Source organism: Sphaerodactylus townsendi, linkage group LG03 (genome assembly GCF_021028975.2).
Source record: "Sphaerodactylus townsendi isolate TG3544 linkage group LG03, MPM_Stown_v2.3, whole genome shotgun sequence".
NCBI classification, from domain to species: domain Eukaryota; kingdom Metazoa; phylum Chordata; class Lepidosauria; order Squamata; family Sphaerodactylidae; genus Sphaerodactylus; species Sphaerodactylus townsendi.
Window position 1 is genome coordinate 107065551 of NC_059427.1, and position 27999 is coordinate 107093549.

The 27999-nt window shown below is 42.5% G+C and overlaps 1 protein-coding gene across 5 annotated transcripts in view; it reads left to right on the forward strand.

Moving 5' to 3' along the window:
* The first annotated feature begins 1281 nt into the window (after nt 1–1281).
* GABRB2 (gamma-aminobutyric acid type A receptor subunit beta2) overlaps nt 1282–27999 on the forward strand; it is a 181805-nt gene continuing 155087 nt past the window's right edge. For 2 of the 5 annotated variants that reach the window (XM_048491884.1, XM_048491885.1), the window contains exons 1-4: nt 1283–1682; nt 2530–2763; nt 2919–3010; nt 3867–3934. In XM_048491884.1, coding sequence (XP_048347841.1) covers nt 2687–2763; nt 2919–3010; nt 3867–3934 — 237 coding nt within the window. In that variant the 5' untranslated portion in view covers nt 1283–1682; nt 2530–2686. Of the gene's footprint in view, nt 1683–2291; nt 2764–2918; nt 3011–3866; nt 3935–27999 lie in introns of those variants that run through there. The other 3 variants (XM_048491881.1, XM_048491886.1, XM_048491883.1) reach the window with 3 other exon arrangements.

The following is a 27999-nucleotide window of genomic DNA, read 5'->3' on the forward strand; positions in this document are numbered from 1 at the left end:
ATTCTGGGAGCTGTCATTCCAGGCCCCAGGGTAGTTTATCTAGTTCCTGAGAATGTTGTTCCAGTCTCAAAGCAGTTTATTTGGTTCCAGGGGTAGTCATTCTACTCTGGGGCCTTTCATTCCAGTCCCAGTGCAGGCTATCTGATTTCAGGGGTTGTCATTCCACTCTGGGACCTGTCATTCCAGTCACAAAGCACATGCTACTCCTAGGGACCATCATTCCATTCTGAAGGCTGTCATTCCAGTTCTAGAACACTTGTGCTACTCCTAGAGACTGTCATTCCAGGCCCAGAGAGGTTTATCTGGTTCATGGGGCTGTAATTCTAGTCTCAAATAATGTATGCTACTCCCAGGGATTGTCATTCTACTGAATGTGGGGGAGCTGTCAGTCCAGGCCAAGAGCACTTACTCCCAGGCACCATCATTCTACTTGGGAGGGCTGTTTTACAGACCCTTCCCCTAGGAGTTATCATTCCATTCTGGAGGCTGCCATTCTAAGCCCATAATAGTTTATCTGGTTCGGGGGACTGTTATTCCACTCTAGAGACTGTCATTCTAGTCACAGGACACTTATGCTACTCCCAGGGACTGTCATCCAATTGTGGAGGCAGTCAGTCCAGGCCCAGAGTTTCTTATTTGGTTCCAGGGGACTCCCATTCCATTCTGGAGATTGTCATTGCAGTCATTTGACACTATTCCCAGAGGCCATCATTCCATTCCTGGGGGTGAGATGTCATTCTTGCCGCAAAGCAGTCTATCTGGTTCCAGAAACCATCGCTCTTCATCTAGTCCACATTTTCATTGCAACTCTTGGGTGCTGTGATGTATTTCAATGGAGCCCATGGAAGTGAGTTGGCATTCCTGACTCCCATTGTATCCAACTGTCTCCCATCAACTCCATTGTTCCCAACGGGCATTCCCGTCATTCGTGTTTGTAAGCCCCCGGCTGGCGCAGGTGCTCGGCCGCAATAGCCTCCCTGCTCTTTTCTCGCTAGCTGCTTTGGCGCGAGGGTGGCTGCGGTTCACCTGGGTGAGTGCAGGACCTGGTTTCCAGCCCCGGGAAGAAAAGCAAAGGCAGGTCGGGGTGAGGAACGCCTGTCACGGTCTATGTGTGCGGAATGACTAAACGTTTACTGAACAGCTCTCGGAGGCTTTCGGCGTCTCCTTCACAAGCACAGTTCACAGCTCTCTCCCTCTCTCGCCGCCGCTGCCCCTCCACCTCCCGCGGCTGGCAACACTTCCCCCGACTCGCCCTCCCCTCCTCCTTCTCCCCTGCAGCGAATTAAAATATTTCGTTGCTTAATTGAAGAATCCAAGTGTTTCTGCCTAATCCCCCCCTTCCCAGTGCAATCCCCGGCAAGGCGAGCACTTGAGCCCCGCACCCCGCATCCGTTCAATGAAGCAGCACAGATCCACGGCGGCTCCAAGTGGGTTTTTGCAGGACGAGAAGGAGGAGGAGGTGGTGGCGGCGGCGGCGGCGGCGGAGGAGGAGGAGGAGGAGGAAAAGAGGAGCTGGTAGCAGCAGCAGCAGCAGGCATCTTTGCAAGGAAGCCTTTCAGGGGCTCGGGCGGCTTCTGGGGATTTAAATGTCACTCAAAGCATTCCTAAATCACCTCGCTGCTCCTCTCTGGCTTCGGAGGCACTGAGTCGAGAGCCCCGAGCGTTGCATTTCTGCAGCCAAGGTAAGGAGGCTTGCGAGTGCAAAATGCACCGCGGCAGCAGCATGGTCACTGACAGCTCAGAGCCTTTTCCAGGGTAACTTCCCCGCGTCGTCCTCCCCCACCCTTTCAGCATCTCCCCCTTACGGTGGTGGATTTAAGCACCGTCGCCCTCCCACCATGCCCCTTCTTTTCGGCCAGTTGATCACGTTAGGAAAAAGAAAGGAGGGGGGTTTCGCGGCCTTTCGGATCGGTTCCTTTGCATGCTGTGAAGGCTATGCTAGGTCCCACTTTTTATTCCGCTCCCCCGCCCCTGTAAAGGATCCTGAGGATCGCAGGAGCGATAACGTCATTTCGCGATCCTGAGCCCTCCATTTCTGAGTCCTGAAGCCCACCTTTTTTCTCCCCGAATAGTAGGCAACCCATCTGACCCCTTCCAAGAAACTCGTCATCAACTAACACCCCCCCCCCCTCACCGAAATGTTATAGGCTGAGCCCTTTCCAACCACCCCTTACAAACTCGGACCTCCCCCCCCCCTCCTTTCCTGATCACTTCGCCCACCATTTGCTATTCCCAAGGAGCAGGAAGACTGGAACACCCCCACCCCCCATGCACGCGCTGAATTCCCATTTTTAACCTATTTTCTTCTCTGTCGCTAATTCGATTTTGCACATTTCTCCCTTTAAACTAGGTTGCAAAAACTGCTGTCGCCTGCAACTCCCGAAACTTGCTCAGTTTCTGTAGTTCAGGCTGTATTACACCAAAGAACAACAAAAATATATTTAATCCTCTTGTGGATTACTTTTTTAAAAAAAATAATGTATTTCCTTCTTCCCCTTTAATTTCTTTCTTTTCATTTTTTTTGGCAAGGAAATTTGCTCCATCTCCAGCAGCAACCACTGCTCCTTTTGATGTTGTGGTACGCCGTGCGCATGCGCTCCACATTAGAATTACTGCACTGGCTAGAATAAGTTGGATCTCCTGTTCTCTCCCACTGAAACCCTAAATCATATCAAAAGCTAAAGGGATGCTGAGAGTCCGGAAAAAAGGTTGCTTTGGAATATGGTCGTTGCCCTTAATCATAACGGTGGTGTGTGCACAGAGGTAAGTGGCCAAGGCATCTCTCTCTCTCTTTTTCCTCCCCGTTCACTTTGAATTGCACTGTTTGCTTCTGATAAACTGGGAAATACAGAATGCATTTTCAAAGACACAGAGAGAAAATCGCTCCTATATTTTTTCCCCCTGCCCTTCTTTTTTAGTGCGAATGACCCCAGCAATATGTCCCTGGTAAAAGAGACAGTGGATCGACTACTGAAGGGCTACGACATTCGACTGAGGCCAGATTTTGGAGGTAATTCGGTTGCTTTTGTTTAAGAATCTCTGCCATGCCGAGGCTGCTCCTCTTCTCGCTTTCCGGCTGTACAAACGTGTGGCGGGTGCCCCTTCTGCATGCGTGTTGCCATTTCCTGACGCTTGACCCAAAGTTAAGCCAATTGTTCTCCAATTTCCTTCGCGGAGAACGATCGTATTACGGCCATTTAAATCGCCTGGAATATATGTAATCGCTCTTATTACGAGAGCCGATGTGCGCGCTCGCGTGTTGATCGCTTATTAACCCGTAATTGAGCCCTCGCTTAATTGGCTTTATTGAGATGCAAATCTCCCAAGTTTATCCCGCGCCGGTTTCGGTGCCTGCGGCCACGGGGCATCTTTTGGAGAACGGGCTGTTCCGCTCGCCGAGACGAAAATGCCGCTCAACCCTCCGTGAGATTTGCACTTGGAAGCCGCTGTCGGTGTGGGAAGGTTGCAATTTCCGTTCGGATCTTTGGGCCGGCGTTGGGTGGCTTTTACTAGAGAATCACGAGAGTCCGGTTAGAGCCGATTTGGATCCGAAGCCCGCTCGGTGTTGCTAGCGGGAGTGGCAACGTGCAGCAGGCAGAAACGGGGGGACTCGATTCTCTGAGTGGGCTGGACTGTGTCCCTTGGCGGTGACGGGGGGTGGTTTGAAGAAACTTTACCGTATTACTAACACGTGTTTGCTCCATAAAGCGCTTGCAGCGCCGACGGTGACCCGTGAAGTGCTACAGGTCGAGTAAGTGGCTTGGCCCTTGAGTTCCCCCCTCCCCCCTTTGTTGGTCCGAATAGTCAGACGTGAATGGGTGAAATGACCAAGATCTCTGACTATGGACCCCATTGTTGCGTTTCAGGTCCCCCTGTGGCCGTTGGCATGAACATAGACATTGCCAGCATAGATATGGTGTCTGAAGTCAATATGGTGAGTATTTGATTTCTTACCCTGTCCCCCTGCTCCTCCTTACTAGGATCTGTAGCATAAGCAGTATTCTAATGGGGAGGAAAGGGGGTGTCTGAGTAGTATTTTCTCTTGGCCCTTGAGCACCAACATGCCTTGGTCTCTGCAGGCAATTGGGCCATCCCTGCTCTCCAGACCAAATCCCTGCTTGTGTATTCCCTACTTTGGGGTTGTTTAGAGGCTAATCCTGCAGAGTAGCTCCTGAGGCATGAATTTAGAGCTTTCTGCATCTTTGGAATATGGGAAGTATTAGGAGCAAGTCGTTTTCTTTAAAAAATAATCTCCCGTTTTTGGGCCATGACATTTTTTTTTATTGCGGGAGGGATTTAAATCCATGAAATGTTCCTTGATTTCAATGAGGTTATGAGGCCTCTTGTACAGCCAGGTAAATCAAATCTTGCTTTGGGATTAATATTTGGAACAAACGAATGTCTACAGGTTTTTCACATTATTTCTTGCAGGGTATTCAAAGCTGGTACGATTTATGATAATCTTACTATTTAGCAGAGACCATTTCACACATACAGTTAACCCTATTGAGAGAATTAGGTGAACAATACTGGGCTCCTTTTACTTCATGCAAGAGCGCCCCCTGCTGACATCAGTGTGCACTGCAGCTCACAGACAGTATTTTACAGATCTGGCATCTCATTGTTTTGGGACAGTTTTGGTTGTGTTGGTTATTGTTAGAGTGAATGGGGACTGAAATTAGTTTTGCCCACTTAAATGGTTTCATTGTAATTTAATGACCTAGATTTTCAAATGGATTTTTAAACTATCATATGGATATTTCATCTATTTTTGAGGTGTGCAGGCCTAGATATGAATGTAATATATCAGGAAGAGCCAGTAGAATCTGATCACGCTTTTTGTGGGAAAGTTTAGACATTTTTTAAAAATGATAATTGGAAAACCCATTTTAACATGTTGAGAAGTTGACCTTGCTGGGAAGTGTGGCCTTTTCCATAATATTGTAGCAGAAACAACCTTTCACATGGTAAACTTTTTAGGTCTTCACAAGCATCCGATTAATTCACCTAGTATTGCTAAAATGCAAAGGTATGAAATACGTTGGGAAATCCACTTTTACATCTGCCACCTAGGGTACTGAGACAGTGAAGAAAATAGCAGCTAGGATTAACGTTGAGATTTGAAAGAAGTTCTTCACATGATTATAACCAAACTTCTTTTTTATCCTGTTTGCAAAGGGTTGTTAGCCTTATGTTCACTTGATCTTATTAAAGGGTGACCGATCTTGGCCTTAATGCATACACAAGGCCTAACAATGAAAACTGTGGACATTGATGTCCTGTTGAAAGTGACTAAAATTATATCTAAAACAAATTATAGTGACATGAAGTTTTGGACACTCAGTTTTATTACTGACAAATGCAGTTCTACTACAAAATATTCTATTTATTATTGAAAAGTGTTACATCACGATTTTTCAGTGTATTTACTTTTGAGAAGGATGCTTGGGAAATTTGGCTAAGCAGTTCATTGGCCTATAAATCCACACCTTTAGTAATTGCTACATGAATTCAAAAAGCTATTTGATATTTCTTTTCCCTACAAAAATTGTAAATATGTTTCCCAAAACAGATAGAATATTCCATGGTATAAAAGAGCATTACTCATCCATTTTGAAATATCTGTGTTAATGTTAGATATCTTTTATTTCATTTATAAGGTGCTAATTGTATGTCTGAACCTGTCCTAAAAGAATTTCTATTGGCTTTGTTTTTTCTCTATATCTTACAAAAAACTTGCTGTGTGTACAAAATTTTATCCAATCCTATCTTGTTAATCAGAAGCATTAACTTTCATCCTTGTAGCTAAATTTAAACAACTTTTAAACATGTTTCTACTGGACTTAATTTTGTTCGGTATGTGTAGTAATCAAACAACCTATTTTAAATATTTATTGGATTTTAACATTGGCTTTTAGCTTCTTATTGCTGATATACTCATAAATCCAAAAATGTGAGGCAAGAAATTAAGAGTTCCTCCCCCTCCCTCCCCTTTGTACACGTATGCCAAATTACACTTGCATGGATATGCCTTTTGTCTGTGTGTATGTGTACATACTTGTTAATAACTTCACCTGGTTTTCTTGCTGGTTTTCCCGTTTTGTTTACAACAGACCCTCACTTTTCATGGGCCACCCCTTCCCAGGATCAGTGTAAGTGGCAAAATCCACAAATACTGGTAGGCAGGGCTTTGCTGCCTTCCAACAGTAAAAGAATCCTGGAAAATTTAATAATGTAATGATTATGCTGATGGAGCAGTGGGAGTAAAAATGTGTCACATAATCAAATTGCAAACTGCAAGTAAGTAAAACCACGAGTCATGAATCTGAAAATGGTGAGGGTCTACTATTTTTTTTAACAGGCCTTACATGCCAGTAACATTAAAATGTGTCAAATTTAATCTCGATTTTACTACTGAACATTGTTGTTTACGTTGAGAAAAAGATCATCTCAACTGCATCCCAAGCTCTGAAAAATCATAAAAGAAACTGCAACTTTTGAATTGGAAGTTGTGAAGTTAGTTTGCGAACTTGTGCCAGTTATCATGATAAAGAATTCACAGATACTTGAGATTTTCTTCATGCAGAAGAACCATCTGAAATAGTGTATAAAGAAGAAGGATGAGAGCTTATATATAGTTTAGGTAAAATGACAAGAAAACAAAACAGTGTTGATGTTATTTTAATTTTATCGGTAGGGTATGACTGATGATTTTAAAAGGTATAAAGATATATTTTTTGTTGCTGTCAATCCAAGGAAATGTTTGCTGCAGTATCTTCAAATATAGACACAAAACACCAGTATGAGAGTAAACTACTTTATTAGTGGCATATCTACATCTTACACCACAATCCAGGATGGGGGGGGGAGGGGGCATTATACCTGTTTCCCCGAAAGTAAGACAATGTCTTATATTAATTTTTGCTCCCAAAGATGTGCTATGTCTTATTTTCAGGGGATATCTTATTTTTCCACTCCAGAGCTGCATGCTCTGGTCGACAGGAATGCTTCCAAACAAAAACTTTGCTACGTCTTACTTTTGGGGAATGCTTTACATTTAGCACTTCAGCAAAACTTCTACTACATCTTATTTTCAGGGGATGTCTTATTTTCAGGGAAACAGGGTAGGTGCTGCTGCACCCTCTCCACAGGGACTTTGGGTGGTGTGGAAAGGAGAGAAAGTTTAAATCCCTTCAGCAGCTTGAATCAACCCATTGAACAAGCAGTCTTACGCTGCAGGGCCAGGGTCAGCGTTCCTGGGCTGGAACAGCAGTGGAAGCCTACTAAAGTTGACTCCACCCCTGGGAACACTGTGCCCCCACCCCCAGCAGACTTGAGTTTGGCCAGATGTCAGTGTGGCTCCTCAGTGGCTCAGATTTCTGGGTTTGCCTTCAGTGGACCTCTGGGACAGCAGGATGCCAGTGTTTTTGCTTCCTTCACCGGCATGGGTGCCCCTTACATTGGCAAAGGGGGCAAGTTTGTTGGTGTGGCTCTCTGCTGCTCCTACAGCACAATCCCCTCCCCCCCGGGTCTGGATTGAGTTGCCCACCATCTTTGAACTAGTGCAAGTTGCTGCTCACAAGCAGCCCACCATGGCTACCAGTGTTTTGTGCACAATCACCCTGCTGTAAAAATAGCCAGAATTACCACTGGCTTTGTTTACCTTGCTTGTACATAAACTAGTGCCTCCCTCCCTCCATGTGCCAAAAGAGCAACTAAGGGCTGTGATGCTGCTCCTCTGCCACCAAAGGCATTTATTTTCCCAGCCCATTAGGCCAGTTGAGCCAGCTTGGGAACAAGGTTGCCTGGCAACTGGCAGAAGGATTCTGGGTAGGTGGGGGCATTGTCCCTGGAGAAAAAATTAAAAGAAAAATAAAGGCTTATCTGCTTACAGGACGTTCTTAACATAGGCATCCTGGCAATTCCTAGAACTAGTCAGAAGTGACAAAGAATAGCTCTAGGAATCACTGGAAACTCTGTGGGAAAACCGTATGTTCTATACCCTTTTCCACTGTAAGATCTAAGTGCAGTCAGTCGTGGTGTAGTGGAAGTGAAAGTACCATGTTTCTGCAGGGGAAAATAGTCCCAAATGTCTATGAGTATTAAAGAATCAATTTTAAGCACAGCTTTCGTCAAAACCATAATGTTGTGCACTATTAAACATCAGCAAAACTTGGCTCCCCTTCACCTCAGAGCTCTTACTTTCCTTTTTCTATCACCCGCCAATTTGTGTCAGCTTCAGGAGCCTCCATGCTTCTTCCACCAGTTGCAGAATGTTCCAGGAGTTTCTTCTGCTTGCCACTCATCCAATGGCCATTTCAACATAAAAAGTTGATAAATAATTTCCTGGCAATCTCACACATGTCATTTTTTTCCTTTTTTGTTGTTTTGAATGAGATGCCTTCAAAGCTTCGCAGAGATCATATGAGAATTACAGTCATTTGGAGGGCTGGTCTACCTCCCATAAGAAGCAATGGATAGACCTGTTTCTGGAGAGGCCAGGTCTACCCATTACTTTCAATTGCAGATAGACCAGCTTTCTGAAGAGTAGGTCTATCCACAATTTAAAGTAATGGGTCTACCCATTGCTTCTTAATGGAAGGTAGGCCTGCCCTCCAAACAGCTGTGATTCTGAAATGGTGCTGTCAGAGCTACAGAGATCTCTCGCTAAAAAAAGAGACAAAATCGACATGTGCATGGGATTGCCAGGAACAACACACTTTATTCATCTACTTTTTACATTACAATGGCCATTGGATAAGCAGCAAGCAGAGGAAACTCCTGGGAACATTCTGCAAATGGTGGCAACAGCAGCACTGAGGCTAAATGGCACAAAATGACACAAAATGACACAAAATGGCAAGCACAACAGAAAGGAAAGTAAGGAAAGTTAAGAGCTCCAAGGTGCGGGGGGGGGGAGCAGAAAAAATGAAATGTAACTTCGTGTGCCTCTTCCTGGTCTAATCCTCAATCTCCCCCCAAGTGGTAAGGGCATTTTTTTTCATTTGAACAGGTGGGGAGGTGAGACAGAACAAGGCAGGCACTAGGACCCCTGCAGAGCTTTCTGCTACAAATAAGGTCTAGGAAGAAATGGTGAATGAATTTACATTTACCCTTAGATCTTTCGGTGGAAAAGAGTATAACAACAGAAACTGGAGATGGGGAACCCTGCCTCTACCAGGAGCTTGGCACACCTGTTATGAACAGCTTCCATGTTCAGATGGCTATACTATACTTTACCAGCTGGCGCTGTTCTTGTCAGAGCTAGTTCTGGGCAAAAGGCCTAATGAAAAATACCCAGTTCCCCTATGAAGCAGGCACAAAGGACTTCCTTATAGAACAGTTTTAAGGAAGCGCCCCCCCCCCCCCCCATTCCTTCCTGGTTTCTTTAAAAGGCAACCAATACCGTATTATCCTTAGGGAGTGTAGATGGGTCAACTCACAGCAATAGCCTACTGCAGGAGGCAGGGCAAAGCTTGATAGCTTCTCCAAAAGATATTGCACATAAATCAGGAAAGAGTTCATCAAGAGCCAATAGTGCTTTGCTATCATTTAAAATGATGGCTGTCACCAAGCAGCACTCCAGTGGTATAGGCTGGGAACTAAATTTTGTAGGGCACATTTTCTCAGCACCCAAACTGCAATATTTTGTCAGGATATTACCGGTAATTAAAATCATTTAAGAGTTTCACAAAATTCTGTCAGGTAGTATCATTCAATGCTGTGATAGTCAGAGGGTTTAGTAGGGTGTAATTCTATTTAGGATTTTGTGGCATGTCACTGCTCTTGTTACTGTTTGCCATTTCATTGTTTTTTTTAATTTATGCTTATCCTGATTAGAACCAGAGTACATTCTCTGTTGTATGGAAATGGAAGCTACAGGAGTCTCATGAAACTGTTGTTGAAAATATACCGGTAGTTTAATTTGGAATTTGCAAAATAAACATAGACACAAACAAAAAATTGAATCATTATAACAAAGATGTACATATAAACCAATTATATAATTATGACAAAGTTGTATATATAAACTAATAAATAGGAGTATTAACATATTTCTGAGTAAATCATACAAAATGGAATACTCAACATGCAGACATGATCTAAGTATAAAACAAGGAAAATTAAACATAAGTGTTTGATGTTTCCAGTGAATGAACAGCAGTATCTACCCTAAAAGAATTCTCCTGTATAATGTCAGAATTGTTATTAACATCAAATAAAACATGTTAACCATTTTTCATAAAACCTAAAACTATGAAAACACTGCCTATGCTTTGCAACTCACAAATGCCCCATCAGCATTTTGTGAATCTTTGTGTGGAAGTCCCCCGCCTTCGGTTTAGATCACCATTTCTTTCTGTTTTTTAGAGCATTGAGAGGTGATGTCCTGTACAGCACGATTTGCCTGCTGTTTGTATAAAAATAGGATTTCGTCCTTCTGGGGTTAAGAAAATAATGTTGTTTAGAATGGCTCATAAATTGCTAAAACAACAATAACAAAAGGGGTTTTGGCTCCATAGGTCTAAGTAAATCCAGTACCTCAGTGCTTATGTTTCTAAGGAGTTTGTTTTTAGTTAAATTGTGTGTACTATTGAACTGGCACTAATTATCTTTTCTGTTAAGTTAGAGTATGTTTCTTTATGCCAGTCAAGTCTCATTTGATTCAGTTTTTCATCTCTACATGTCATGTTTTCCCCTATATCTTCTACGCACTCATGATCAGGTGATAGTCCCATTTAGTGTATAGTGTACATTACTTTGTCCTTCACACATCATCACTACAATCCTGTTAGAGAATTCCAAGTGCAGTCTTGCTCATTATCCTCCGTTAGCCCCTGGGACCCAATTCAGATATGCTTCTTCTAGTGTCTGCCTCAGACTGACTTCTGTTGGCTTGCAAGGAATGTGCTCTTTCAGCTGCCGTACTTCCAGTAAAGTTACTTTGGCTACTGCTCTTGTGAGCCAAAACACAAATATGGGAAGAAGATTCCAACAAGGTGGCAGCATTGCAACCCTAACCCTGAACATGTAAAAGTGATTTTGATGGTAATCACATCATGGAGCATTTAACTTGGGACTGACAAAACTAGTTCAAGTGTAAGACTCTGTTCACTGGACCACGTATAATAATTTAATGTTAAAACCGTTAACATTATCATGTAGCAAAACAAAAAGATTCTAGCATAGCCCACGGGGACATTCCATACAGTAAAATAAGAAAAAGTGAGCCAAATCTTGACCTGAAGTTTGGCTCAGGTCGTAATTAGCTTTCCAATCCCCTTATTCCCACAAAAGATTGCTTCCTGCCATTTCCAAAATTACATGTTAAAGCTGGAGAGGATAGAAATAGATAGCACAGAAAGCTGGTGAAAATCTTCCCCAAGGCCAGTCTTTCTGAACTTGCACAGATTTCTCAAAAAGCCTTTCTTTGATAGACAGAATGCTTAGAAAGACTGATTCAGTTTTGAATCTGGAGTGGAGGGTGTGGATTGTCTGTCTCCTGGCAGAAAGTATAATGCTTACAAGACAGTAAGCCCCAAAGTTAGTTTTTTAATTATTTATTTAACACATGTTGATGCTCTCTGTCCAGCACAAGCATAGCAAGGGGGGAAAGCGCCTGGTGTACTGGTGCATCCAATGCCCCTGCCACGCCCCCGGAATGCCTTTGCCACATCCCCACTGGGGTGCACACCTGGTGTGTCACATACCCCCCTGTCCCCTTCAAACTACGCCTCTGCTGTCCAGGGAACCTGCCTGAGATGGCTTACAAAGTAAAAGATAATTAATAAAAACATAAAATACAGCATTAAAAACCATAGGCACAGTTTTAACATTCAGACCATTAAGCATCTTAAAATGACAATTTTAGACTAAAACTAGGGACAATTTTTAAGCATCTTAAAATGACAATTTTAGACTAAAACTTTTATACTAGGGAGCAGCAGTGGCATAGAAGGTTAAGAGCTCATGTATCTAATCTGGAGGAACCAGGTTTGATTCCCAGCTCTGCCGCCTGAGCTGTGGAGGCTTATCTGGGGAATTCAGATTAGCCTGTACACTCCCACACACGCCAGCTGGGTGACCTTGGGCTAGTCACAGCTTCTCGGAGCTCTCTCAGCCCCACCTACCTCACAGGGTGTTTGTTGTGAGGGGGGAAGGGCAAGGAGATTGTAAGCCCCTTTGAGTCTCCTGCAGGAGAGAAAGGGGGGATATAAATCCAAACTCTTCTTCTTCTTCTAAGGTGTGAGAAGGCCTGTTGATGTGAAACAAATAGGAATTTTTTGGCTTGATGCCTAAAAAGGTGGTTATATAGGCACTAAGCAAGCCTTGTTAGAAAGGTTACCACTACTAACATAGTCCAGTCTTTGAGAACCAGTGTGGTTTAGTGGTTAGATTGGCATACTGGGATCTGGGAGACCCAAATTTAGATCCCCACTCTGCTCTGGAGACTTGCTGGGTTTTGTTGGGCTAGTCACACATTCTTAGCCTAACCTGCTTTTCAAGGTTGTTGCAAGGGTAAAATGGAGGAGAGGAAAATGATGCAAGAGGCTTTAGGTCCCCCATGTGGAGAGGAGCAAAGTGGAAATGAAGTAAATAAATACATTTGGTTGCAAATCATGTCACATCTTAAGGTGGGACCACCAGTGGCGTACTGGTAATGGTGACATGGGGACACCCATGTCACCGGGCGTAAGTTATTTAGACACATGGGGGGAACACCAAATCGGCTAAGCGAAACCACACCAGCACCACCCAACAGACTGAGGCTGGGGGGGGGGGGTTGCGCCCTTTCAAGTTTGTGGGATCCTCCCTGCCCACCCCATCGAGGCTCGAGCAAAAGCCTCCCCCAAGCCTTGGCTGTCTGCTGGGCTGTTCCACACCCAGAGCTGCTAGTGCTCAGCTTCCATCCTCCCAGCTCCCATGGGGGAAAAGCCAGGCGCCCCCAGCCTGCCCCACCCCAATGCAGAGGGAGGCAGCAGCAGGCCTGCCCCAGGGAAGAGGCAGGAGCCATCTGGCCTCTGGGGCCTCTCCAGGCCCTGGGAAGACAGAGCGTGGGTGGGGAGCCCGAGCTGGACTGGAGAAGCTCCACTCACCGCCAGGGCCAGGAGTGTGCTGGCTGCCCGAGTCTCTCGCTGCCCTGCTGTCATAAACATCATGAACCGGTGAGCTCCGTGTTGCAGAGCCTCCCCCCCCCCATTTGCTCCCTGGCAGCTGCTCTTCTTCTTCTCCTTGTCCGGAGGCTGAGGTCTTCCGGGAATCTCTGCTGCACCTTCTGCCCTTCTTGACTCCTTCTGCGCCTCTAGTTGCTGCCTTCAAACTCCATAGCAAAATCCCCTCCATTTGGATATTTTCCTCTGTAATGCCTGTATGTCTTCCATTCTTCTTCTGTCTGTACCGTATGTTTTCCATTTTTCTTTGTATATGTTCCTTCCATTCCAGTCCCACAATGTGTGCTTCTGAGATCTCCTTCCTTCCTTCCTTCCTTCCTTCCTTCCTTCCTTCCTTCCTTCCTTCCTTCCTTCCTTCCTTCCTTCCTTCCTTCCTTCCTTCCCTCCCTCCCTCCTTCCCTCCCTCCCTCCCTCCCTCCCTCCCTCCTCCCACAGTGTGTCTTCCTAGGCAGAATACTGGATTAGATGGATCTGGGGTCTGATTCAGTAGGGGTCTTCTGATGTTTTTATGTCACTACTGGGACTCTGCTAGCCAGTGGGAGGGAACCACCTCCTTCAGGTTTCAGACCAGTAGGAATAGCCCCTGAAGGCAGTCAGGCCAGGCTGGAAGACTCAGCTAATATCAACAATAGCCCCCAGTCAAGCTCTCAGCCCTCACTATCTTTCAAAGGGACAGATTTTGAAGGGGAGTGCAATCTCACCAATTGCCCTGGGTGTCATTTTCTGTAGACCGCCCATATGTGTGGGGGAGCGGGCACCAAACTCAGATTTTGTCCCTGGGCTCCAGTTTGCCTAGGTACGCCTCTGGGGACCACCAAGAGCAGAGTTTGTGAGGTAGATCTGAGCTGCGGGGAGCGGGAGCTGGATGATATGGGAGAAGATGTTCCTTCAAGTTCCCAGTTCAGAATAATTGAAACATAACCTCTTGTGTGCTGCTCAGTTGAGACTAAATAATTTTATCACCATTCCAACATAAAAGAGGATGCTTCAGGGATTTATAAGATCAGAAACTGTCCATAGACATATTAGATATGAATAAGTTTTTAATGCACTCATAGCAATCAGCTTACTTTTGCTGCTAGAAATTTAGTATGGCTGTTTTTCTGGAAACTGTTAAGCTGTTTTCTGAATTGCTGTGATATCACAGGATGCTGAAATGTTCAGAAGCGAGTTAGCTGCTTGAATGGGGATTCAGCAGTAGAATACTGACAAATTATGTGGTTTCTGTAACCAATTCATGATTTCAAAAGTAAAATAAAAACATCAAATGTAATTTTAAAAGTCTTTCCCCACCACATTGCAGTTTTCTTAAGTTTTGCCTGCTTAGCATTTGGACAGCAAGACAGCCAATGACAGCTGGCTCTTCCAAGGGAGAACATTTAAGAACTGTGCCCTGGAGGACAGTTTGTTTGTGAGTGCAGCACCACTCTGAGATGCTTCAAATGTTCTTCCGATGTGGAAGATGTTGTGGCCATGTTGTGTTGGTTGGCTCTGGCTCATGACAATCGGTCCAACACTCTATCCATGAGGCATTGGAACGATTTACTCAAAGCAATGTCTTTGAAAAGCCTGTAGTCCCTCTTGCTTTTCTGAGTAAACTCACTCAGCAATCTGGCAAGATCCCCAGAAACTTGAGACCAGAGCATCTTTATGTACTCCCCATATGGGCCTTGTAAGGCCTGCATGTGGCCTCAAAGAGATTTAGGAACACACGTCTGTGCCAACTTTGAATCGTGAAAATTTTTACCTCTGCCATGAGTCCTCAACCTTGCACTGGCGTTGTGTTGTTCAGAAGTTCAGCATTGCTTGCTGATTGAGCATGAAGCTTCTCAGGAGCTCCGTCCAGCTATCCTGGGCACCTGGGATGGCCTTCGAGGTGCACCACCCATGCCTTGAGCCCTCGCCTCGTGCCTCCTCCCTGCTGGATAGTGGCTCACCTCCTTCAAAGTAACTCACACTGTCCCGTTATGTCATCTCCGCATCTGAAGTACCATCAGACCCGATGGTCAACCACCTCCAGTCCTGAACTCCGCAGTCCAGAGAAGTCTCAGGCAGAGTGACATCCATCTTGGTGAATGCATCAACCTGCTTTTCTCCCTGCCATGTCCTGGCAGACTGGCGCATGTCAGTATGCTCTGCCATTACTGACTGCCACAAAAAATCAGCCTTCTTGCAGGCAAAGCCAGGAACGTTCTCAAACCAGAGGACCGGAACCTTTAATCACTGCCATCATGTCACAAGACCAGGGATGGGGTGCTGCCTGCCTGTCTTATAAATCCTGGGTTCTTTTTTCCAGATACTCAAAAAACCACTGAGTTTTCCAAAGATTTTATTTGAAAAACAGAAAATAAGAAATGTTCTAGTACATAGATTTCTCAGCTACAGCATCGTTCCAAGCATGTTCTTTGTTGCAGACCTGGGATCAGGAGTTTCTTTCTCCTGCCCAGCCTGGATCAGAATCTCTCCCCTTGGTTCTTAGGGAAACTCTGTTTCCTCCCCCCACCCCCATAAATCAACCTCTCTGATCTACAACCATTTGACCACTAGTGTGGAAGAAGGCGCTTAGATATTCTGCTTTTCACTGCCACCAAAATATAAATTTATTTTTATAGCCCACTCAAACTGACTTTTTTTTCCAATGGTCACCACCCTGACTGGGGAACACAGACACACAGACAAAAATAATAATAACTGGAACGGATTTTAAAGATGAACAAAAACTGAAAACTTTATTTGCTGGCTTAAACAGAGGCTTCTCAGGTAAACTGGAGAGGTTTTACGCTTGATGGTTTCTGAGAAAGTTTGCTTAAGGTTAATGGTTACAGAGTCAGTTTGTCTTAAGCTTAACGGTTGCAGAGTAAGTTTGTTTTCATCTTAGCGGTTTCAGAGTAATATTATTTTTAAACGTAACGGTTTCAGGCACTTCACTTAAGATGTTACTTCAAAAATAGATGTTTCTCAAAAGATGTTACTGTGGAGGTTTCACACTCCCTTTTAAAAATAAAACCTTTCAGTCCGCTGTTCCTCCTCACCAAAATAAAACAGCCAGTCTACGCCCAGTGGGATTCAGGCATAACAGCCTCCCTCTCCCACACTCCCAAAAACTGGCTTCTCTGCCACAGGGACTGGGCCTCTCAAGATTGTTGTTCACTGTGGAGGACAGACTTAAAGACTATTAAGAGGTTTCCCTCAAAAACAAAACAAAACACCTGAGGGCGGACACTCGCCTCCAAACTCAGGGTTTAAGATCCCTCAATAGCTTCCTCAGCTATGATCTAACAACAGCCGTGAGAGATCTTGCGGATTCTCCTCACACTGCTACCAAAAAAGTACCCGAGGGCACACAAGCTCAGTCAGAGCCAAAAAGTCCGAAGACTCAAAAGAAAGACCCTTCAGCACTCTCGCTGACAGTTTATATAGCATCTGCATATTTTCTCTGGCCAATCAGGGCTGGCCAGGGCTTAACTCTTTCAGGGGCGGGTCCACCCTGTAATCTGAATGCAGGATAAGTGCATTTGTCACAACTAGCTTCCTTTGTGTAATTTATTCAAAGCATGTAGGCTTCCTATCCAGAGATCAAAGGTCCTTGTCAGGCTAGTGTGAATCTGTGTGAAACAACCTTTTCACAGTGAGGAACTTAGCACTGGAACTCAGAAGCTTTAAAAAGGAACATGTCTAAACATGGAAACAGTATGTAGGAGCTGCTGCTTGTGTAAGCTAGAAACTTGTGTAAGCTAGAAACTGAAAACGATGTCAAAAGTAACTTCTATATATATATCACATGGAAGTGGGGGAGGAATAATATTGAGGAAATAAGGGACTCTGTATAGATCACTTGATTTGATGTGCAAGCTGAACATTTTATCAAAAAAGTACAGTACCTTAAGAAGTCTTATGTTTCTTATGTTCTTGGAATACATGTCATGATAGCCCTTGTTGGCACTTGAGGAGTAGAGAACGCTGTGTTTCACCGTGCCTTTGTTTGTCATAAAATTGGTGTTTTCTACTCAGTAGAAGTCTCAAGCAGCCTGACTTTTTTCCCCATGATAACACTTTATTTCAAGCAGCCGAGCTTGAAATGTGGAGCACTTTTTAAAAGCTGCCAGCCATTTAAATAAATGAACTAGACCTTAAGCTTGTTTCAAACCCTGTTATCAATTGTAGGTACTTGAGAAAACTCCATCCCTTAGGCCTTATTGCATATTAAATGTTTAGTAGATGGCTGCAAAGAATGAATTATTTAGTTAAGGCACAAGTCCATTTTAGCCTACTTTATATGATTTACATTTTGGCTTATTTGAAGCACTATATTTGTTCTTACTTAGTCATCTTTGCTGCTGAGGCAACATCTGTAGAAGTATGTAACACAACAGAAGAGTTTAAGAGACAACAGTTTCAAAATCATTTCTTAAAAAATTACTAAAATGCACATTCCTATTTCAAGCACAGCCCCCTCCCCCCCCCCCACACACACTTTGAAGTCAGCAAAGGGATAATTAGCACAGTTTAATTGGTACCAAATGCCTGCTTGAAAACCACCATGAGAAAGTGTGGTTCCATCCCCTCACAATAAAAATTTAAGTAAAATGCAAGGTGTGAAGTGATATCCTGTCAGGTCTATGGAAACAAGAAGAAGCGGAGAAAGAGTGAAGAGTTTGCTTCTGCAGGTACACAGGAACCAGATTAGAATTACAAAAATGCTGTGGTAATGGCCACATTCAATTTATGGCGTAGATTTTGTTCTGCTGGTAGAGGTGATTGACCCAAATCTTGCATATATATTATCATCTTAGATATTTTTCCATTGGCAGGAAAATCAGGAGTAGCTTAATCAAATCTCCCACAAGGTAGGCAGTAGAGAAGAACAGTAGTCTCCAATGTGCATCTGAGTGTGGTTGTCTTTTAGCACTGCACTGGGTTTGGAAAGATGTAAGTCTGTTTGGAATTGCACTACAAACAGGTGACATGAGCAAGTTGTTGGGTTTTTTTTTTTACCTTCAGCTGACACTTTCCTATACAGACTTGTAGGCCAAAAAAGCAAGATATGCATAGAGCTGCCAACTTCCAGGTGAGTTCTGGAGATCTCCAGGAATTACAGATGGACTTGAGATCAGTTCCCCTGGGAGAAATGGCTGCTTTGGAGGGTGGTGTTATACCCCATTGAGGTCCCTCCATAAGCTCCACCCCCAAAAAACTCCACGAATTTCCTTAATTGGTAACCCTACTTCTTGCAGATTAGCTGCACTTTTCTCTCTTCCTGAGATTGCTCATGAATGCCAAGCAGGAAAGTGTGGCACTGCCACTAATATTCTGCATATAAATGTGCAGATGCCAGTGCACATGCTAGCCTGCTAAGTTCATTTTAGGGAATTAACAGAGAGAGCCATATGTGCAGACTTGTTCAGAAGAGCAAGAATAACTTTCTACAGACCTTGTGTACACATCTGACAGTGCTACAAGACAAGCAAAAAATTCCTGGGGAATGAAGAGGTAGAGTTTACACATTTCTACTTTGATGGTAATTAGCTATACATTTCATCTATTTTGTGTTAAGTGTGTTATATGTATGCCTGTACTAATATAAACATCTACATTCTAAGTTTCTTCCTACTGGAATAGGTTTTTTTTTACATCATGTCTTCTACAGCCTGCCTGAAAATCTTCATACATAAACATATTAGAAAATGCACAATGATAGAATGTCCAAGACTTAGAAGTAGTACTACAGTTGTGTCATTCATTTTGCACATTCCATCCTTGACAAGTTCTGCATCCTTTCAGACAGCTATGGTTTAATTGTTATAAATCCTTCCCAGGGGCTTAATTCACTGGCCAGGATATTTTGCAAGTCCACTTCCACGGGATCCATCCCTTGTATGCAAAATGTTTCTATAATTAGAAGAGACAGGATGGATAATCTTTTGGGGCATAGATAATTAGGCTGTGCTACACAAGACTCTTCATGAGAGGAGTGAACACCAAATCCCAAGACTTGTTTCATAGGTGCCACTATACACAAGACCTGTATTGTGAAATGAAACATAAACAAGTCTTGCATGCTACACCAGTACATTCTTGCTTGGGAAATGCGAGGAAAAAATAGAACATAAGCTATTTGATACAGAGCATTTCCACTGGGTGATTTGTTCTTTATTACATTTAAGTGTGCTAGACAAGGTGAAAGCTGCTTCTTGCCCTTTTTTGATATAATTTGATGGGTTTACAACATCATCATTTTCCTTCCTGTCAGCATCATTTAGTTAGTAGTTGTTAATGAGGAATGCTGAGATCTGTGAGTTATACTTCCATCCCCCCCCTTCTTTCTTTCCCAAGAGTGTTTACACTGAAAAAGTATATGTTGAATCTATTTGATCTTCATTTTCTCTGTTATGTGTTCTGGTTATTCCCATTTTGTGAACAGAAGAGTTTGTGGGGGTAGGAGCCATTCTCTTTGTTTGTATTGATTACACTGTGAAGGGCTTGAAGCATTATTTCTTTGCTTCAGTGTAATGAACTTTTGACAACCTGTCAGAGCCACTGCACATTTTACAAGTATACTCAAATAACTCTCACCTCAACTTCCGATATTACACAGAGGAGAAACTTTCACCTTTTACAGCGAGAATATAATGTGCAAAGTTTAAATCTGCACATTATACCCAAAATAAAAGTGATTCATATATTTGTTTTCCACTGATGTGGTGCATGAATGATATGGATTAATCTGAAATCTAGTGCATGGATGAAGGCTGTATGGTGATGTTTATTTATTTAAAACATTTATGTATTTATTTAAAATTTGCAAGGGATGCCTTAGTTTCCTTGTATTCCCCTCCCTATACTTTCTCTCCCTAGAAGCTACAATGCTGATATCATTCCCTGCTTCCTTTTCTTCTTCTCTCCAACCAGTCTACTTTTTATCTGACCCATCTTCAGCTATATTTATTATTTACTGGCCACAATGAGTTTTTCTTCAAATGCCAAAACAATTCTGGCGAGAACTCTTGCAGAGTTCTTGCCAGAATTGTTTTGGTATTTGAAGAAAAACTCATTATGGCCAGTAGGTAGAGATATAGGGAAAGTACTTGTTAGGGGTATATGTACCTAACAAAGTTTTTGTCCCTTTGAGTTTCTCTTTCAAACCCTTCATTGCTAAACTCAAGAATTGTTTTCAAGTTGAAGATGGAAATCCATTTGAACTACTAAAAAATATGTATTCCAAATGCCATATTCCATACTGTTTTGGAGCACAAAATGAAATAGATGGACAATACATTTGGAAATAATTGAAAGAAGTACTTATTTATTCAGTGAGGCAATATATTTATTTTGTGGGAGGGAAAGCAGCACAGTAAAGCCCAATCATGTCAGATCTTGGAAGCTAAGAAAGGTTGTTATTTAAATTGGAGACTGCCAGGGAAGGGTCTTGACGAGGAGGGCAATGGCAAATCCCCTCTGCTTCTTACTTGCCCTGTGGAATTGTAGAATTCCCTGCTAGTGGACATAGTGATGGTTACTAGCATGTGTGTGTTATGTGCCGCCAAGCTCTTCCAGCTTATGTTGACCCTATGTATTAATGAACTCCAAAATGTTATTAGCATAGATGGTTTTAAAAGTGGATTAGACATATTCACGGAGGATAGTCTCATCAGTGGCTACTAGCTGTGATGACTAAAGGGGACCTTCATATCCAGAAGCAGTAAGCCTGTGAATATCAGTGCTAGGGGGCAATAACAGAGGGGGGGGGGGAAACCCTGTCCTTTGTGCTCTACTTGTTGAGCCTGCAGGGCACTTGGTTGAGCAGAATTATTGAACTAAGTGGGCCACTGTTCTAATCCAACAGAACACTTTTTATATTATTTTCTTTTTTTTAAGCCTATGAATTGCTTTTTTCTTTGCCTGGGGATATACTTCATTTGGACTTTGCTATGGGCCTACAGAAACCTGTGGCCATTGTTATTCAGAACCATTGTTTCTTACTTTCTAGCTTCCTTGCTCTGGCATCATTCAACGTTAAGTGGGCATTATAGGGTATCACAATGCACAGAATTAATAAACAAGCATTTTAATAATATTTTTATTAATTTTCTGTAATATAATTCAAAAACAGAAAAAAATATAGAAAAGGAAAAAAATAACAGCAACTCATAAACTGTATGTATATTAGTTCTAACACATTGGACCTTCATATTACAACGTTAATGTCACGAGAGAACATTACATAGCTTTAAAATTCATTCCCTTCTAACATTTAATTCATAAACAGCAATGAGTACCTAGTAAGCATTCACTTATATCTAAGTCAATAACAAATTAATATCCTTACTATTATTATTTTTACATAATCGATTCAGCCTCAAATAAAAAATGCAGTTCCTGTTTCTCATAAAACTCTTGTTTTGACCATCTGTTTACAAGATTTGTTAATTTGGCCATTGTTGCATATTCTCTAACTTTGGCTCATTCTGCACATGCAGAATAATGCACTTTCAAACTGCTTTCAGTGCTCTTTGAAGCTGTGCGGAATGGCAAAATCCACTTGTAAACAGTTGTGAAAGTGGTTTGAAAACGCATTATTTTGCATGTGCGGAAGGGGCCTTTATCTTCTTAGAATTCTACATAAAGGTCTCTTTCAGTTTTCCAACAGGATGCAACTGTTACCCTTGCAGCTGTTAATAAGTGCCAACATAGTTCATTAACCCTCTTTGGAAGATTTTCATACAAAATGCCTAATAACATAGTTTTAGCAGTGAAGGAAATTTTAATTTAAGCGTTTTTTTGCATTTTCATATGTACGTCTATACAATACTTCTTGAACAAGCATTTTTGGTTTGAATGAAAAGTATGTGTGCGTGTGTTAGGTCAGGTACTCATAAATCATAAGAGAACTGGAGTGCAGGATTTCATTTTGATTAACTTTTTAATTGGATTGACTTTTTGAGAACAGAACGATGTATCAACACTTGATGCATCACTTGACATTTTGGTGATGAGGCATCTATTCTGTGGAGCACAATGAATAGACAACCATCTTTTTACTGTGTTAAAAATATAGAATTATCTGGAACATTCTTAGAGTCACATCTCTGTAATGGATAAGCAACCTTTCACTCATTGGGAGGAAAAGCTTTTTCAGTAACTGAATGTTGTAGGAGTTTCACTGTGAACAGGAATCTCAGATTTTATTTGCTTACTTCTGTGAAAGTTAAAGGAGAAAACAAAAAAAACATTCCATCTTGTTAAATGCATCTTATTATAATTTTTCAGACGTTCTTTAAGTATGACAGTAGACGTTTTTGATTATTTGAAAGTGTAAGAATGATGCGTTCTGTTGCAGCTGTTAAATTGAGAGGAAAATTAGCCTTGATCAGATGTTGAAAGAGGGTCACGGGTTTTTGAAACCAGACAAAGTTTGACAAAATACTGTGACACAAAAACAGAAGACAGGCAGCTCAATCCAAAGCCATGAGTGGGCAGGGATGTCGCTGCTACTGCACTGCTCCATTGCTTCCAGACGACTTCTCAGCAATGCAGAGGCAGAAAATAAAACCCCTCCCTGCTGCCAGAAAGCCCTCCAGAGGGCTCAATGGACTTAGGCCATCCTCCACTGGCGCCTTGTCCTTTGTGCTGACAGGGGCAAACAGGTCGGTGCCGCCCTGCACCACCTTCTCAAGAAGATTCACCTGTGCAAGATTGGGCTGTTATACAAGAAACTCACAATCCACAATGTTGTTATGTTCCACATATGTAGTTTCCTATTGAAACAGTGCAAGGTTGCCATACCACTGTGCATACATTATTCTACTGGGAAGAATGTGGTTTACAAGTGGATTTACTGCATTAAGAAATATCTTAAATTGAGTATTGTTCAATTATGCTAACTGGATCAAATAGTATGGAGCCTAGAGATCTGGAATTACAAGTGATCTCTAAACCATGGGGATCAGTTTCCCTGGAGAAAATGGTTGCTTTGAATGATGGACTCGATAGCAGTATACTGTGGAAGTCCTTCCCGAATGCTTATCTCATCACAGTCCACTCCCAAAACCTCCAGAAATTTCCCAGCTCAGAATTGGCAACCCTATCAGATAATAAGTAGGTAACTTTTCAGGAAATACAAGGGGTAGACAGAATGTACCTGCAAAGGAGAAGCAGAACTACAGTAGCTGCCTGAGAAACCCCCAAACTGTATATATGTTCAATTTGCACATGCTGGCAGGAACCCTACTCCTCCCCCTGCTCCAAAAAAAAAGTTGTTGCCAGAACTGCAGGCAAGTCTATGTGTGTATGATGTAAGGTCATTTAGATAGTAGGCATAATTTGGAAGAGGGCCTGTAGCTGTGAACCCAGGTAAGCTGAATGTGGTGTTTTGCAAAGTTCACTCCAAATTCTGTTTTACTGCTCAATATAGTATAAAATATATAGAGAAAAGACTTCTGTGAAATAGTCCGTCATTGCTATCTCAAGAATCAAGTAGACCCTTTGTACATCACAGTTGTACCATGCAGCATATGGATAGCAAGGTAAACTAGTGTAAGTGGTAGACTCTGTTTAGAATCAGGCTCTCATGAAGTTGTGCAAATTTTAATTACTTTGTGATGGCTAGAGTTGCCAGGCATGATATCAGTTTTGGGGGAACGTACAGGTTTTTTTCCAGAAGTGATATCACATTGTCAGTTTGGCCCCCATTTTATAAAAAAATTTATCCTGCCACTGTGCACAGCAGCAGCAAGGAATGAATACCAAGGGGTGAGGCTCTATAGTTCCCACTGGGAGGCTGGCAAGCTTAATGATAGCAGATATTCCCTATAACTCAAATGGTTTGAGTTAAGGGTAAATTTCATCTTCAATGCACTTTTAAATACTGGTATGGAAATTAAACATTATTTTTAAAATGGAAGATTAATTGGGAATTAATAATTTTCAATAATAATTGTCAATAATTGTCAATTTATTATTAGTTATGAATGGAAATGAAGGTTTTTTCCTCTTCCTCCCCTGCATTTCTTTACTCTTTTTATACTGAACTTTCAGTATAAATGCAATTTAACACAGTGTAGCTGCCACGGGGACATCTAGGGACAAATGCCGTGGGCACCCCATGGGAGTCACCTGGGGTGGAAAAATTGCCCCCCACTTCCAGGAAGGAAAAGGGGTGTGACAGGGCCTCGGTGCAACAAGCGCACGCTGCCTGGTCCAAGGCCTTCCTGAGCAGCATGTGCAAGTTGCGCCAAGGCCCAGCCATACCCCTTTGCCTTCCAGAAGTAGCTGGGCCTCAGAGGGGCCCCGCTTGCAAGGTCTCATGGGACCTGTAGTTTCCACCAGGCTACATTTTCTGCTATAGATCTGGTAAACCAGTGAAGCATAACTTATACAGATTGTCAAAATCATGTAGAATTGTATGGCAAAACTACCCCATCTTTATTATAAATATAGTCTTAATATAGCTTTTTGTCCCATGAAGACACATTCAGCAAGTGAACTTTTTTTTTTACCTCTGCCTGCTTTTTGACATTCCTGGATTTGAAAGTTTTTTGCATCCAGCTAATTTTGGGGGAAACTGCACTTATCCTTGGCAATTTTAAGATTATTCAGGTTATAATTTAGGTTATAACATTTAAGAAATTTAGATTATAATATTTAAGTTACTCAGTATAGCCTAGGATCCCTCTGCATAAATGATAGTCATGTGCTATAAAATATGTTCCTCATCAAAACTGAAGGCTTAAAAAGTGCATCAAGGTTTTAATTTTACAGATTTGTACTGAGAGCTATAAAGCTCATGGTTGAATATAGATTTTCATTTCCCATCTACATGACACATTTCAGGGATCAGATGTAGCCTCCAACACATCCATTCTGTGCTGTCATGCACACAAGTTCCTTGCTTATCTCCATGGCAACTGGAATGACTTGTTGAAGATCATGTGGCTTCACTGTGTTGGATGGAGGTTTGTTCAGAGCAAAGATACTTATGTGTTCTGGGGCGGGGGGAGGCAGGGAAATCATGCTCTCATCGACAGAATCTAGTAGTCATTGAACATTATAATGCATTGATTCCTGTAAGATTTTAAAAGCAGACAGTAGAGGGAAAAGCCTCCATATTGGGGTGCTACTAGACTCAAGTTTCAAGGCTGGAGTTATTGGGATCTTTAATATATTTGCTTTCCATCTCTTTTGCAAAAGGAAAATGCTAACCATGTATATTTGAATGCCTGCTTTGTGTTCTGGGAATATTTCTGTTGTTGCTGGGAGGAAAGACTTCTTAAAGGGGAAAATAGACCCTCAGGGTTATGTAGAGTGATCTTTAATCTTCCAGAACAAAGAGAGTTCCTGCCTTTCCTGGGAAAGACAAGAGACAGACAACAACCTTCATGGGTGGTTGTGGGTTTTCCGGGCTGTGTGGCCATGGTCTGGTAGATCTCGTTCCTAACGTTTTGCCTGCATTGTGACTGGCATCTTCAGAGGTGTATCGCAGAGAGAAGTCTGTTACACATTGTGTCACAACAACCAGTTGAATCCGGTTGTGAAAGCCTTCGACAACAACCTTAATGGTTGGGTTGTTGATCTAATGCTTTGAGACATAAGCCTGATGTTCCGTGCTCAGAAGTGTCTCCAATGGGGAAGTTAGCTGATGAAATTCCAGCTGTAAAACAATGATAATGTAAATGAGGTGGTCTTTAAAGGAAGAAACATTGGTTTGTACAACACTGGGTAGGTAAGTTCATTAACACATCCATTGTCTTCACTGGTGTGTATGGTCCAGGGCTAAAGATGGGCACTTTGTGTTCACTTGATTCTGTCAGGAATTATCCAGACTATCCAGACATAGTTCTTATTCCTTGTGGATACACTGAGCCAATGCAAGCTCCCCATTTTGGCACAGTACTGCTAGGCATCCCAAGGGTTGGCTGAGGAGGGTAGAGATACCACTATCTTCCAAACAGGATCTCCTTAGTCCACCATAGATCAGTCTGGCAACAATTGTGTTATTTTTATTACCATGCCAGAAGGTTACAGATGGATAATCTGTGGCTTGAAGCATTGGCAAGATACAGCATGTCACAATTACAAGTGAACGCAGAGACTGGGGGAGCGCAAATTCTTCATAATAGTTTAGAAAACCTATCTCCTACTTCTTGCATCCCACCAGTGTAAACATACACCAGTTGAGCACCACTGTTCTGTTTTTTAAATAATTTTTATTGTATCATTTGAATTTTACAGTTTATAGTAATTTCCTTCTTTATACATTTTCAAACAATACTTTCCCCTCCTTGTCTCCCTCCCCCCATTTCTTCTTCTTCATAGTTTTGTCACACTAACAGCAGTAAGTTCATTCTCTGTAGCCTCTTCTCCCATATTTCTTCATTGACTCGAGCTTCTTTCATCCAGTCCACGCATATTATCCATATCTTCATAATTTCATTCTGTTTATCTTGCCGCGTCTTATTTTTGGTTAATAAATTGAAAATATCAAATGTCACTTGTTCCCAGATATATTCTAACCATTTCTGAAGTGTCCATTTTTTCTTTTCTTTCCAGCCCAAGGCTATTGTTGCATGGGGTGCTTTAATCATTATTTTATACATATAACTATATTGTTTATCCACCCTTCTGTCTTCCATTACAGAGAACCACTGTTCTACAGTTTGCCTAAGACTGATCTGCTTCTTGAACAGTAAACTTGGAAACTCTAATTTCATCAGTCTTGTAACAAAGTTATGACCATTGAGGCTCTAAGAGTATCTTGGTTTTTAATACTGTAGGCTGCAATCCCAGAGATATATTTAGAGGTAATCCCAGTGAATAACATGGGACTTCCTTCTGGGTTGACCTGCTTAAGGTGGCTCCCATAGCTCCCAGCTTTGCTACAGTATTTATTTTAAATATTTGTGTTCTGCTTTTTTCAACAGAGGGACCCAAAAAGACTCACAGCAGCAAAGGCAGTTCAATACAAAATAAATTACATCTTGGACTGGTCCACAATTCTCTAGCTGGCTTCTCCGGAAGCACTGGCTATAAGCCACAGGCTAAGAGTAAAAAGGGCAGAGAGCCTATTGGCTCTTGGTCCTCATCTCAAGCCTGAAGACTTGTGCCGTGCCAAGTTTTACAAATAAGAGGAAAGAGAAAAAGTACTGCTGTGATTTTGTGCAGCTTGTTGGAGGTCTCCTTCATGGGTTGGAGGATGTTTGTATTCCTATGCACTCTCAAAAGAATCAAGTCTTGTGTAAATCAGTAGAATCTCCTTCTGAGGAAATAGGATATAATTATGCTGTATCTACTTATGCAAAAAACCTCTCACCAGGGGCGTATCTGCAATGGGGACATGCAGAGTCAAATGTCCCCGGGTGCCCCCATTTGGTCACTTGGAGGGCACAAAAAATTAGGTTTGTGTGTGTTTTGTATTTTTAGTGTTTTTTCAGTTTTTGGCCTGCAGGGGGTGCATTCAGCAGCACCAAAATAGTAGGTTAGCAGCACAAGAATTTCAGGGATTTTTCAGGAGACTCTTCTGATGACACCACCCAGATTTGGTGAGGTTTGGTTCAGGGGGGGGGGCAAAGTTATGAACTACCAAAGGGGGTGCCCCATACCACATTGTTTCCAATGGGAGCTAATAGGAGATGGGGGCTACACATTTGTGGGTCCGTAACTTTGGACCCCCTAAACCAAACCTGGGTGATATCATCAGGAGAGTCTCCTAAAGATACCCTTAAAGTTTGTGCTTCTAGCTAGCTTAATAATTGCACCCCTGACAGCAGGCACTGCCCCCAAAATTCCCCAGATTCTCCTTTTAAATCCACACCCTTCGGCATGGACTTAAAGG